This window comes from Synchiropus splendidus, chromosome 1 (assembly GCF_027744825.2).
Source record: "Synchiropus splendidus isolate RoL2022-P1 chromosome 1, RoL_Sspl_1.0, whole genome shotgun sequence".
Classification (NCBI taxonomy): Eukaryota; Metazoa; Chordata; class Actinopteri; order Syngnathiformes; family Callionymidae; genus Synchiropus; species Synchiropus splendidus.
Window position 1 is genome coordinate 19,161,646 of NC_071334.1, and position 15,115 is coordinate 19,176,760.

The 15,115-nt window shown below is 42.9% G+C and overlaps 1 protein-coding gene across 1 annotated transcript in view; it reads left to right on the top strand.

Annotated features, from left to right (window-relative positions):
• The window catches only part of LOC128758973 (leucine-rich repeat-containing protein 52-like), an 18,183-nt gene extending 5,040 nt beyond the window's left edge, over positions 1-13,143 (top strand). Inside the window, exon 2 of the mRNA XM_053865516.1 lies at positions 9,020-13,143. Coding sequence (XP_053721491.1) covers positions 9,020-9,339 — 320 coding nt within the window. The 3' untranslated portion in view covers positions 9,340-13,143. The remainder of the gene's footprint in view (positions 1-9,019) is intronic.
• Positions 13,144-15,115: the final 1,972 nt, after the last annotated feature.

Sequence of the window (15,115 nt, forward strand, 5' to 3'; positions counted from 1 at the left end):
TGGTCTCAGTTGGACAGAAATGAGTGTTTCTCTTCACCAGAATCTGTAGCTGGGTATCGTGTTAAAGGGGGCATTGCTCGCCAAAGTATTAATCAGCTTATCCAAACATGAAAGGGGAGTGAAAAAACAAGTGTTCCAACAGACAGGTGTGAGGAATTCGCCAAAGCAACAAGATGGATTTTGTACAGCACTCTAAAACATTGTCCCAGTGATGTTTACAGCGCTCCTGGCTCACCGCTTCTATCGTTGCTCCCTTCGATAACTTTGACCTGCGCGTTCCCAACTGTTTTTGGCAGTGCATCAGAGTTCCCTTTGTGCAGCGAAATGCACTCTGCTGTAAGCGTTTTGAGATAAAACAGATGCGGACTGTCAAGTGATGAGGCTCTCTCCGCTGTGGGGAAGTGTCACTTTTGTTGTAAGGCTGGAGATTTATAGACGTCTAAATCAAGCACGCCCACCAATCACACGACACGTCGCTGGACTGAATCTCATGGCTCAGATCTCTGAATACAACAGACACACTTCAATAACAAGCCCTGCACTGGTTAAACATGTTTGCTTATTGGAATAATCCCACAGTCAGAGAGTGTTTATACAAACATATAGTGAAAAGACTGGACGCAAGAGTTGCAGCAAAGGCTCATGCTTTAGTGACACTTTGGCAGCGACTTCGTTGATTTCATTTAATACAGATTGATACATTATTTATCAGCGGGAGCGATTTCTCAGTTCCATCTGGTGCACGGAAGCATATCAAATTCTTCAGACTGGTGTACGTGTGTGTGTGTGTAGGTGTGTGTGTCTTGGTGTGTGTGAGGCCAATATTTGTGGTGTTAAATTCAAGCCAAGATTGATGCGATGCTTATGTGGGTGTGCTTGTGATGTGACCACCTGCGGCACGGGGGGGGGGGGTTCTCAGGTGTGTGTTGGCTAGTGTGTGTGCGCCTATCGTTGCAGCATACAGAATGAAGTTGGAGCGGAGGGAGCGGGAAGATGGCCGTGTGAAAAGGAGAGGAATGGATGGACAATTACGATTGAAATTACAAATATGGCTCAAGGGAGGATAAATGTTAACATGTCTGTGTGAGACGGAGGAGAGGATGGTGATAAAGCGAGAGAGGCTGATCACAATGAGCAATAGAGCGAGGAGAGAAATCTGTTGCTACCTGACCTTCACTCATCCTCTGCCAGAGGAAGAAGGGATCATATGGAGAATGGATGCAAGAGAGGTTGCTGGTATTCTGACTAATGCTGCATTTGAGAAGAGAAGAGTGCGAAGGCGTGGGTTATTCAGCCCTAGTGGATGTGATGAGGAGAGGCAAGCTATTCTTAGGTAGAGTCAAGCCTGGGATGGAGCGTTTAGCTCGATGAAAGGGAAGGTACTTGATCTCTGCATGCTTTGTGGGCTCAGGACCCACAAGTGGGTACTGCTCCTGTGGATGGTCTCCCAGGATCCCTATATTTTGCACTGAATTTAAATGATAATATACACATGATACTTCAGCTATCAGTGTATTCAGACTAATCACTCGGTTGTATTCACACACTCACTGTTGGAATGTTCAACCTTAACAGCTTCACCTCACTTGTTGCATCACACATGTTGTACATGGGGAAATCAGACGTTAACAAATGTTTTATGTCAACATTTTTGTTATGAGTCTAGACGCGGAGAGGGACCCAGGTGCAGTGATGAGTAACTTACAGGAGGCAAGTTGCAGAGCAAGGTACAATATTTAATAATTCACAACAATAAAACCAGAACAAGAGGCGTCACCGAACCGGGAGAAACAAAGCAAAGTCAAAATGTCCAAAATCAAAGCGTCACCAATCTGGGGGAATCCATAAACAAAACTAAGAGTCCAACAGAAAGTGTCACCGAACCAGGAGAATCAAACAAACTTAAATCACAGGAACAAGAGGAGTCGATCTGGCCCATGTTGCTGGAGTGCAGGTGTCTTTAACCTCTTGATGCTGACAAGATCATCATCTCTAGCCATGTGCCATTAACCAGGAAGGAAGGAAGGAGGGAAACACAAAATGGAAGTCACATAAATAATTGCGAATCATGACAATTTTTACCCCCTCACTGTCTTGGTCGACAAAACCCAACAATTTCACTCCCAAGAAATGGACGACCAGTATTACCTTTAGCAAACTAGACTAGACCAGACTAGACCCTAGAGTACTTTTATAAAGTCCATACCTCCACGTTGTTTGTCTTAACACTGGAGTAGCATGTGGTTTACACTGATATTTTAGATTAGTGTCTAACGTCTACACACCTAGTAATTGTTGTCTTAGTCGTAATTGAAGTGAGTTGTATACATATTTATAGTACTCAAACTTGCTTTTTTCTGTTGCATGGTAGCTGGAAGTCAATGTGAGCGTTCAAGTTTCTTCAGCTTAATGATCTTTGTTATGACTGCCATTATTGTGATCAGTGCACATTTCTATTGGTTCAGCATCATTAGAATTGATTCCAGTCCAAGAGAAAATACACAGATTGTACTGTTGAACATTGACTAAAATCCAAGAGCTAGTGTGACGCCCTTTTTGTGTCCTAAGTTTTTAAACATTAGTCCGAAAATCTGAACCATGAATTTTGCCTTCTGCCACAGAAGTGAATTACTTTGTAACTGGGTCTAAAGATGAGTTCAAGGACTTGGGACAACTCTCCAAACTCTCCAAACCATCAGGATCACTTTCCAAAGACTGCAGTTACCTTGGTGTTAATGCCATGTATTCAATCAAAATAAAGTGCATGTAAATCAACTGACTGCATCACTAGTTTGCAAGTACAACAGCCTCATGCTAAACAGATATTGTGGAGCATCGACTTGCACGATCAAAGTGTGTCACCAGTCAGAGAGGGTGTCATCAGGAATCTCCGGGGCAGAGGTGGGCAATTAGATCCACAAAGGTGCAGGTTTTCACCTTTTCACCAATCGGATGTCTGAAGACTGTCACAAGTTGGTTGTCAGTCTGGGGTTGGTTGCCTCAGCTGAAACGTCATTGGTTAAACTGATGTTTCAGCTGAGGCAACCAACCCCCCCCCCACCATGTGAGACCACCACCCTGATCACCGTATGCATTGGCATAATTCATCTGTATATAAATAGCTCTGTCCTCTGTTCACTGGATCTGCTCCTCGCCCCGCAGGTTAATACTTTACTAGGTTAACTCATTATCTGTTCATACACAAAACACCGGCTCCCTTTTCCGCTATATTTATACTTGACTTACACAATAAAGTTCATGGGGTCGTGATGTGTATTAGGCATGTTTGAAACCATTTGGCTGAGGATTTGACTCAGTGACTAATGGCAGTGACTCACACTCATTGATGCACATCAACATCCCAGATTTGTCCGTTCTTGTGCACTGGAGCTTTTTACGAAATATAATGATATGTCCCGTTCAAAAGTGACTTCTATTAGCAAGATGGCCTTCTGCTTTTAGTGCTTTTGTCTGTGCAGCATCCACTCCACAGCAGGTCACTTGGCTGCAGGGTTTTTCGTGTGCGGTCAGTGGTTCACTTTGCAACGTCTGCAAGCACAGCCCCTTGTTGCATTACATTGAATTCACAACTCAATTCATGACAAGCTGTAGGGTGAGCTGATTTGTGTTAGTATTAAAGTTGAAGGAAGGTTGTTTGACTTAAACGGAAGAGTGGATGATTAAATGAATAAGAAAATTGTTAAGAAATGAATTGTTCTGAAAGGTTATGTAGCACAAATAAGTGGAGAAAAGCATGCTCACATGACAACTCAGGCACTCAATGACCTTGGAAGTACAAACTCATTGAACACCTAATGTTCCAAGGCCAGTTTCCCAAAATTGGCCTGGAACTGGCTGTGAGGCTGAGCATAAACCAGTGTTCTGCCCCGCGACCAAATGTCATAAGATCACTGAACCATCTCACCGAAATAGCACTGCAGATCTTATATGACAACCGTAACAAGCAGAACGAGTGCTGATTTCTGCGCTTGCCTTCTCCTTGGTCACAATGACATTGTAAAGTCAGGTTTCTTTACTTGTCACATTTTGACTTCAAATGATGATGAAAGGAAGGTAGAAAGGGGCATCTAACGTTTCTGAGCAGTGTTGAACAGGTGCGCATCAGAGGTGCACAAAAACACTTCTACATATCCTTCTCACTTCCTGTCTTTATTGTGCTGAATTTCTCAATCCTCTCCTATATATCTTTAAGATTGTGATGTGACTTTCATGAGGGGAAAAACATCCTAATAGTCTTAATCTGATATTAATAAGGAGATCAAAATTCTTGGTGTGAGTGGTGGGCCATGTATGTGATATCGAGTACCGTGAAATGAAAAATCCGGACGATCGCAGCAAATGTCAAGGGCACAGTGCCATGGTGACAAAGATGAGTGTGTTCCCTTCCTGAGTGATGACGATATGTGAGAAAATACAGATGGACGGAGAGACAGAGAGTGTGCAGAGTCTGAATGAATCATTGTGACTGCCACCTTCTCCTGTCTTTTCCAGTAGGACTCAAATTATCTTTTGCTTATCTCCGATGACATGGCAGCCAACAGGACAACTTGTGTTTCCTTAATCAAGTCTTTATTTCTACTAAGACTTATGGAAACCCCTGTGACCTGTAGTGGTAGAGTTGATGTCTTAATACAATTTGGAAGCATTTTTTAAAAAATCTGCAGCTACACTGAGCTTCAGCTGCTGATACTGGCAGGCAAAGGTGGATCAATATTGTTGCATTATGCAGCAGCTGGCAACAAGAACGATGGGTTCTAGTTGAAGGAAGTTTTTTTCACTGTTGCATAGGATTGTATTTGTGGAAGGGAAGCATGCTGGAGGAGAAAACCGGGGTTCTTTCTGTGTGGAGTTGCGTTGGGGCCTATGGGCTCACTGTTCTCACAGTCCAAAAACATACAGAGGGTAGTTGCTTGTGACCCTAGTTGTCCCTTGTGTGATGTGGTTCCCATATATACAATACTGAATACAAATGCTGAATACAACAAATACAGCTTAATAAGACTCTGAGTTGGGTTTCCAATAACTGTTTTTTATAGCAACGTTCTAACACTTGTGGAACATTGTTGTGCTAGGTGGATTACACTGCACAAGTCCATTGCACCATTTGTTGCTATCTAACTATACAGATTGGGTCAGAGTAGAGGTGACGTCAAGCTATGTGCAACATCTACCACTAAAGTCAACGGTGTCATAGAAGGCAGCATTGGTCTTATAACTCACAATGAAAAACTCATTTACGGTCACCTAAACAGTTCCCATGATGCATTGCAGTCCAGTCAAGCAGTCACTGTGGCTGATCGCTACAAGCTGGCCACGCCTCCAAAGGCGCACACAACGCGAACACAAGAGAAGTGGGAAGAAGTTGCAGTACATATGGACCAAACCAGTGCATTCATCTCAATAAAAAGCTTGTGGCTCAATACTAGCAGCATCAAGATCGTTTGCCCGCTAACGTCCATGTTATAGTGACAACAACAATGATTGGTTGCCAGGACTGCAGAGTGTCACGAGAAGTCACCATAACTGAGCTTGTCAGTTGGACCATATATCAACCTCTGACGTCGAAGAGCCGCACAGTGAGCAGCATGCCTTCTCATGGAAAGAGCGTAGAAAGTGTGGCTCGCAAGTTATAGGTTCCCGACCCTTGACCTGACTGCAGGGATAGAAGCCAACACGTTTTCAGGACACAGTTTTTACCTGCACCCAGAGTCATGTCCTATTGCCCACAGAGTCCGTATTAAATTGAGCTGAAGAGATTCCCTAGTCTTAAACACGATAACTCTACAATAATAGTGAGGCTTGTATGGTGTTAGTCCCTAGCATCGACCAGGCAAACACTGCCACTCTGCTGGACCATGACAGTCATGCAGCTGTAAAGAAGCACAGCCAAATCCCCTTTGTATCACTGCAACTTTTTGGGATTCTCATTGTGTTCACACACATCACAACACTGAAAGTTATTTTGTGCCTGAAACCTCACTGGACAATAACAGATACACACACAACAAGCAGCATCGTCACACTTAGCTTGAGGCCAACTTGGCAAGCTAATGAGACAGAGCGGCCCAGACCGTCCCAGATGGTGCCAGAGAGTGGCGAAGGTAAAGCCACGACAGATAATGGCCTCAGAGACAGGCAGAGTGGAATACAGGCAAGATGGAAGAGGGGTTAACACCCATGACGCGCCGGTGAAACTATCCAAGGACACGATTGGGAAAGTTTTGTTGACAAGCATTTCGTCAATAAAACCTCCCTCGCCACAACAGGTGAAGCAGAACATATTCACGTCCTGTGGTGAACAATGACTCAATAAAAATATAGGCTTCAAAAGTCCTTTCCAACATGAGTGTCTGGAGTTGAGGAAAGCAGACTCCAAACCACTTTCACAGACTGCCAGTGCTCTTACATTGTTTTCAACTTGAAGCTCAATGTTGTCAATGAAATATTTTTAAGCAAGCAGTAAAGTTACATTTCAGAATACAACTTGGATCCTTGGCACACTCTGGTTTCCTCTCACAGTTCAGAAAGCTACAGTGGTTAATGTTTAAGACGTTAACATCACCTCTAAATGACGAACCATGAATCAAAGCAAGAAACAAAGTTAAGCGTAATTTTTATAAATAATATAACCTTAATATAAAAAAATATATATTAAAGACAAAAAAATACACAGTTTGCGGGCAATATACCACAAAATATAACAGTCGATGGTACAATGATATATATATTTTTTACCCCAGAAAAAAGGCCCACCACCCACAATGACTGCTGTGACCTCTGTGAGGGCTCAGACATTGGAAGTTAATCAAGAGCCGAAGAAAAAGAGCCCACGGAAATAGATTTAGTAATAAAAAAAACAGAGCAAACAAATGGAATGCAGCTCAGAATTAATGGAAAGCAAGATTGAGCGGAGTGAAATAAATGTCCGATATGATATCTAGAGTGTCAATGCAAAACTCAAGATCTTAGGCACACTTGAAGGAAAACAGAAAATAACATTAAGAATAATTTCTCAGATGGGTAAAATCCAAATGCATATTCCTGACTGAACAGGCTGTGAAAAATATGGTGATGAACATGTTTATATAATTAATTATTCACAGTTATTCAAGCAGGTACAAGAGGACCCTATGTGTGTAAAAATATTTCATGTTAGCTCTATCTAAAGTATGTGTGGATGGCAGTCTCAGATCATGATGCATCACAAACGTGGCCTTCTCTGCTGCGCAATGCAAGTGTGAGTGCGATGCATAACAATGATCCTAAAATGCTATTTTTACCCGTCAATATTAATGAGCTATTAGGAATGCTAATCTTGCTTTTTAAGGTCAAAATTCTGCAGTAGGCACTGGGTCCATCATTTCCTCGTTCCAGGCGATGATTCCCTGCCATATACATCAGGACTGACCATTGTTGCAGTCGGCGGCCCATCTGTTATTCCTATGGTTCAGACCTTTGACTTTATGGGTAGATGAGCGGACTTTTATTAAGGTGGTGAACAGCTATAAGCCATCAGTGAGCCGGACTGCTGCCAGACACGTATCGCTCCGTTCCCTTCCTCCATCATCTGAGGTCAGGCTCGCTGCTTCAGAAAGGAACGCTTGCCTTCTCCAGTTTTATTTAGAATCTGCTGTGGCCTGTGCTGTTTGTGGCGTATAGTTAAGCATGCAAAGATGGAGGAATTTGCTGCGCCGGTAGCGAGCGATGAACCAGATAAAGTGAGGAGGAAAACGGAACATTTTATTCCTCTTATCTCCTCTCTTCATCAGATATGCGGCGCGCATCTCCCCCTCTGGTTTGTAACACTCCTCTGTCACACCAATTAACATAGGTGAGGCTACTGTACATGCTAATGCGGCAAGGTCACTGTAACTGAAGCAGAAGGACATGCACACATTGTGTCACCAAACTATGACGCACTCATGCGATTATTCCTGACCTTTGACCTGAGAGGTGATGCCTTCAACCCCAGGAATGGCAACTACAGTGTTTGACTGCGAGGACATCTGATTAACTCACTGCTCATAATGAGTGACAGATGTTTGGTCAGCTCCTCGGGCTTCTGCACTCTGATGTGTTATTGTATGATGTGGATGTAGGAGGTGGTGGGTGAATGTGGGGGGGTGACGTGTCAGAGGCTTGCAGTCAAGTTTACTCACCTTCCTGTGCATGTGTGCACTTGTGCATGTGTGTAGCATATTAATGTTGCTGTGTCCTAGACACACAAGACCCACGTTACTCAGAGGAAATACATCAAGTCTCCGGGGATTATTTATCACAAAGGTTATCGCTGCAGTGATTGTGTGCGCGTGTTGTGTGTGCATGTGTGGTCTATACACAATCCTATTGCATGATTTCCCATCTGTTGCAAAGCTTTGTAAACAGCATTCTACTCTGGTTATTTTAACATGCAGTTTGCCATATTCTATCTCTTCTCACATTGTGTGTTGAGTCACTTTAATATTGCTCCTCTTACCGCTGCTAAGAAAGGAAGATCTGAATCTGCATTCTTTTTCTAGTAGCACCCACCACTTGCTGACTGTGTCAGAGAGCGCTGGGTGGATGGAGCAGTTACTCAGGAACACCTTGGACAGCTCCACAGGGACAAAAGAGGAAACCAATGAGAACACAGACTGTTCAGGAAAACAAAATGGGGAACTGAGTTTTGCTCTGCTAAGACTCACTGCACTCTTCCTTGTCTTTGTCCAATTGCATTACCCACCCCTGATGTAAAGCCTCCATTCAAGCTTTTGACTGTGGTGTCAAAGTAGAGTTCTCATCGAAAGCTATTAAAAGCAACAGGTTACTTCCAAGAGGGATATGAACTATGCCACCATGGCTCGCCAGGGTTGGCATGTTTGACCGGTTCATTGAACTGAATAAATTAAATCAATTTTATTTTATAGATTTCATCCAGCATTGTTCATTCAAAACACAAATGTCTCTCCATTGATTCATTCGGTCTTTTCTTTTCTTCTTTCCGGTCTTTGTGCTCCAGATGAGGGACAGACAGTATGCCAGAACCCCCCAGAGCTCACGGGCCAGCGACTGGCCGAGGTCGGCATGCAACTGCGGGCAGACTGCCATCAAGGCCTGGGCTACTGGGACTACCTCTTCTTCATCGCCATCGGCTTTGTGATCTTCTCGGCGGGCACGGTATCGGCCTGGGTGATGGGCGTGTTGATGGTGCTTTATGAGCGCTACAGCAAGCGCAAGAGCGAGGAGCTGGACAGTGACGATGAAGACGCCAGGGGAGGGAAGGGAAGCGGAGGAAACCAGGGCAACGGAGATTTGAGCAAACCTGGCATGGAGGTGTGATGGAGAAGCCAGACTTCAAAGGTGTGGACACGACACGGATTGAACCCTCCACTTTTCCACCAATTTTGGTGACTTCAGTACGCACCTCATCATATGATTGGAGTGTGAGTGTGCTCGTGCGTGCGTGCGTGTGTGTGAGTGAGTCTTTGCGTGACTGTGTCGACGCGAAAGAGAGACAGCAACGTGGGACGACAACGCCTTCACATCTCATGTACAGAATGATTTTAGAGATCATCGAGAGCAATAACCCCGATAGAACTTTGCACACGGCACATGTACACATGCACAGACAAACATACGCACTCACTGGAGCTGGTTTCTCTGAGTGGACATCTTTACCTGTATACTGTGTGAAGTGCTCTTGTGTACCACCTTGTATAACGTTACCATGTTACCACATGTTGGCTTGGAGCAAAAAAGAGCAGCAGGGGTCCACGTAGAGCGTGCTGCCTTATCTATGCTTCATTGAAAAGGGAACTGTTAGATTAAAACTGATATTATCCTGAATGCCTTAAGGCAACGCACTTGAACTAGTGATCAGTCGCTGTGGTCTTTTCAAGACAAAATCTGTCCTTGCGTGAGCGCATTCTTTTACATTAAGAATAAATCTGAATGTAACTCTGAAAACATGTTTCTAAACTCATGGAGACTGTTAAACTGCCTTCCGGAGTTTGCTTCAGACAAAGTCATCATTGTGTTTGGTGGAATAAATGACCCAGTGGTTACTGAACACAAGTTGACTGTGACTTTGATGCTGTATTTAGCTGTGTTAAGCTAAGAAGCTACATACCATAGCGGAGACGCTTATAACAACACTGAAAAAGTGATATGACCAAATAGGTCATCGGTCCCAATTAATCAGTAAGGAAACACTGACTTTTATAAACCGGCATCATTAAAATAATATTGGTTATTTATTGGTGTTAAGTGCTTTGAAAGGCCACGAATTGATCTTGAAGTGCAGTAGATCATTAAGTGAGCAACTCCTGTGATGGTCGTATACGCCGGTGGAGGAGGCAATGTGCATCAATGTAGAACATATTGTGACAGCAAACTCCACAAGGTGGTTTAACGCAAGTCTCCTGCTCTGCCAGAGACACAATGTGACTGTATCCACTGTTTTTGTCCTCATGTTTGTGTCCATTCTCCAGTATGAGGTGGTTTGTTGAACCAGATGTGGAAGTGGGCCATAGCTCACCAAGACAACGTCAGGGAGATTGAGTCAGTCCTTCTGCAAGCGAAGACAACTCTATGTGACGGGAGGCCTCGCTTGGCTGACCTCATGTTACAGTTGTGCACATGCAGGCCACAGTATATATATCCCAGCTGTCAGTGTGGAAGTGGTTGTGTATGTGTGTGTTCATGTAGGCGTGACTGTTTCAGTGGGGCAGGACGATATGTTGACAAGTGATTCTATGATTTGAACTCTCCCCCTCCACAGCTTTGGTCATGGAATGGACGGATGGTTTGTAAGTACTTTAAAGGAGGGATGAAGGTTGAGATTCAAGAGGAGGTTTTGGAAGTTGCTTGCTGTTGCAACTGAATGACAGGATGACTCGATGCTACGGCACGCAATATAGCGCAGTGTTTTCAGAATCACTCGTAATGCACAACTTACCATTTATCTTGTCGAATAAGCAATTAAAACCTTTTTTTTCATGGCAATTCTGGCCCATTAAGACATATGAAGCATCTTGCAAAGACTTTTCAAATTCAATTCTGGCTTAAAGCACATCAGAATGTATTCCTTTCCCAATGCATGCTGCTAGTGCACAGGCTTTGCTGTTAAACAGGCTGTTTTCAAGCAAGAAGAAAATATAAAATTTAAACGATTAAACTTCCAGAAAACAAAAGCACTGACACTGACAGAATTCATGTTGATGCCACTGGTGTTATAAGACAGTGAAAGAGTACAATTTATGTATCTTTAAACAAACCACAGAGATGCGGGCCAGAAAAATTCTGACACCCATCTGATCCAACTAGCTTCCCCATGGGTCGAACACTCAACTGCTGCAGTTCATACATGTCATCCGTTCATAGTTCATAATGGTTAGGGTCGCCCATCATTTACTTTAATACATGACGGCGGCAAAGTTCCTCACAAGTTAAAAGAGAGAAATGCCTCCCAATAAAGCCGACAGTACACTATCAGAGCGATGAAGGAAAACTAATGACGGGAGTGATTTGGGATTAAAGAACGTCTTCGCTCACCTGCTGTCGTCTCTTTATCTCTCCTCGACAACTGCGGCATGAACAATGTAAGTGAAGGGCAAAGTTAAAGTCAGAGCGAGGGGCTGTGAGAACATTAACACTCCCGTTTTGGTTTCTCTTATCATGCATCATTACATCCTCCTTCTCATCCTCCTCTCCATCAACAATCCCACAGGGTCATCAGCTTTCACACACTCACACACACACAGAGGCAGAGACGTAAAGCTGCTAAATCTTCAGGCTGTCAATATCATTTGTTCAAAGCAAAAGCTAAGTGGAATGATAGTTGACCTTTCAGCTACTTTAAAGCAACAATTGCTGTTTATAGGTGCAAGTTATTTTAGGACCTGACTGGCTGTCACCTCAGTTCTGTTGTTAAATATAGATTGTATAAGCTGATGGAAAATGTCAGACCTTTAACATTGCTCAAGGGGGGGTCAGGGAGTCAACTGTGTAGTGCAAAATGATCTGTCGGAGGAATTTAGAGATGTTCTCAGAATATATAGTGTGACCCGTCTTCCAGCTGGACACTGAAGTGAGATGAATGCTCAATTTAAACTTGTGTGTGTTTATGTGTGCTTTTGCACAAGAAGCTTCCACCGGAGATCAGAAGATCAGTTTGGGCTGCAGAGAGAATGTGTGTGTGTATGTTTAAAGTATATGTCTAAAACTGGGATATAGCTGCACTGGCTCTCACGTTTTCATTGTCTTTTGGTTTTATATGTCTGAAGTCACGAGCAATAAACAAGTTAAGGAAGAAAAAAAAAACAAAGTAGTTTTCTAAGACTTGTTCTCTCTGTTGAAATGACAGGGATTCTTGTGTTGAAGTAAAACAAGGATTCTTTCACGAATAAATATCCAAAGTTAAGCATTGTTGTGTGTTGTTTTTCTGTTAATAACCAGTCGTCTCATTTTCAGTGACGACCAGTCATCCCAGTGTCTCCCTCTTGTGCTTCATATCATGTCAAGTTGTGTTGCGGTTACTACTGAAATTAAGGTTTTGACGGAATTCACATGGTAATGGGGGAAAATTCACCGATACAGTTTGTAGTATTTCGCATATATTCATTTGCCCTCCAAATGCGGGAGAGTCTCTCTGAACGAACTTGTAGTTGCAGCCACTTAAAACTTCCACGCAGTTTCTCTTCCATTCTGCCAGACATTTCCTCTGAATGTGAAGTCATTGAGTCAGCACAATGTGATACAACATAATTACGCTCCGCTTTATCTCCCAAATGACTGTGGCTTGGCTTCATATTTTTAACGATAGCACAATGGTATTAAAATGACGCTGATTAACTGTTCAAGACGGGGGTCTTTGAGATTCGTGGTTGCTATGGCAACCAGAGATGATGCCACTGCCGGCAGTATCACCCAGTGTCAACAGTTTGAATCTACTTCGGTGATGTCATTGTAGTATATCCTTCTTCAGGAGCAGTTTGCTCCCACTTTGACTACATCATAATGCCATAGACATTCATTGTATCTTCATTTTCTGTGCAGCTTGACTTCTAATCCAAGTCAAGGAAAGTATCTCTTCTCACAGCTAAGCTTAACAGCAAGTCCAGAAGTGATTTCATCGATTTGTTAGACCCGTCCCAGAGTTTGTCATGGGCCATATTCTCTGAAGATTAAAAAAAAAATGGTGTAATGTGTCTTAAAGTTTTTGCTCTACTGTAGTCAGAGTACAGAACAAGCTCTAGATACTTGAATCTGACACTCCAATTTCTGTCACTGTTTCATCAGCACACTGGAGCGTTCCCACCTGCTTGGCTCACAGCAGCTCTCCACTCTACCGCTTTCAGATTTCTTTGACTCTCTCCTCTTGAGATGAGAGTGGTGCTGCCAAGTGCCTCCCTCACCCCTCCGCCAGAATGTGAGCTGTAATCCTTCACACTGCGCTGCGTTTTCTAGTGATACAGGATCTAAGATCTTCAGAGAGCTCCCAGAGAGAGGGACAGGAAGTGGAGCAAACTAAACAGAATACAAACTACAGCATGACAAGACGCGTGCTTAAGTTTGTAAGTCCGGTCTGATCTGGTTATTTCTCTCAGGGTGATGTTAGAAGCACTGAGACCATCTAATGCAATCAGTCAATAATACATCCCATCATTGCACACACACACACACACGCACACACACACACACACACAGATATGCACTTCTAGCACAAAAGCCCCTCGGAGGTAAATAGGGCATCTTTGTCCAAAAGAAACAAGTTGGAGTGTCTGTGTACAAAGATGTGTGTCCTTGCTGCAGAATAAGAAACCTGCGTCTGGGACCAAATTCAGTTTTAAAACATGGTGGAATGAAGAAAATGTCATTGTACAATGCATTTAATAAATTCGGTGGTGTGAAGTTTACATTAAAAACAAAGGTAATACCACCCATATATGAAAAGAGAATATCGCAGCAAAAAACATAAAAAAATACTGGCACTAATAATAAGTAAGTGTATTTATAAGTAATTTTATATGAGTATAACTTTATTTAATTAAGAAGTGATTTTATTACCAGTAATTTAATTGCTAACACTTTTCATTTCTAAATAAAACAAAAAAAGGGTGATGTAGGTTAGAGTCTTCGTGGCAATTGATGGTGCCACTTCAGCTTATTACTGTTGTGTCTCTAAAGTCAGAGCAGGAAGAGTGAAAGCAGAATGTGACACCTTGCCCTTAGGTGTTGGTGGCTAATTCTAACTTAAAGCATCATAATGGTGAATAATGGCTGATAACACAAGAGATGATCAGCAAATTCATTTCCTTCCACATCAGTTTTTTTGGCCTTTTGGAGTTAAAATATTACTTGTTTGTAGTTTCTACATGTTAGCAAACAGCTGGAGCAAGGTAATCAATACTTCGGAATCAAAGTCCAATGATACACACTTAATGCTCTTGCAGGTGACATCATTTGACCCCAATGGCTTCAGTTTGACACATGCAGCGGAATTCTTGTAATAATGAATAAATTGTTGACCTCCTCCATGTATATAAGAGTTTGGTGAGAAAAAGCCCATGGATTCTTGTGATGAATTCTATCTTAAATTGCTTTGGAAGTCTTACTTACAGTGGAGAACCAAAAGGTACCAGAACAAAAAGTCAAATAAAACGTATATTAAAAGACTGATACACAGAGGGAGTCTCTCATAAACTGGCAGACAGAGAGACGTTATTAATCCCTTCGGAGGTTTCCTTGGGGAAGTTGAGGATCCAAGTCACAGACGTCTGTGTTGAACAATATACGCATGCACATAAGACAAGGGAAAACAGGCCCAAGTACGCGTCATCAGTAGAGAGATATACAGTCAGACAAAATAAAATACTCACTTAGTGTGATGTTCACACAAGATATATACCACAACACTTGCAACGTTAACCATTCCTCGTCCTTCAAAAATGAAAACATCCTAAGAACTTTGAACTATAAAAGCGAATGATGTGGTGACCTCACAAGGACATGCTAATCACTTCATCGACGCTGACCCGACACAAGGGCACCAAGGGCACACAAACACATGACGGACCGCGATGTGAGATTTCGACAATCAGCAGGAAACCTGGCT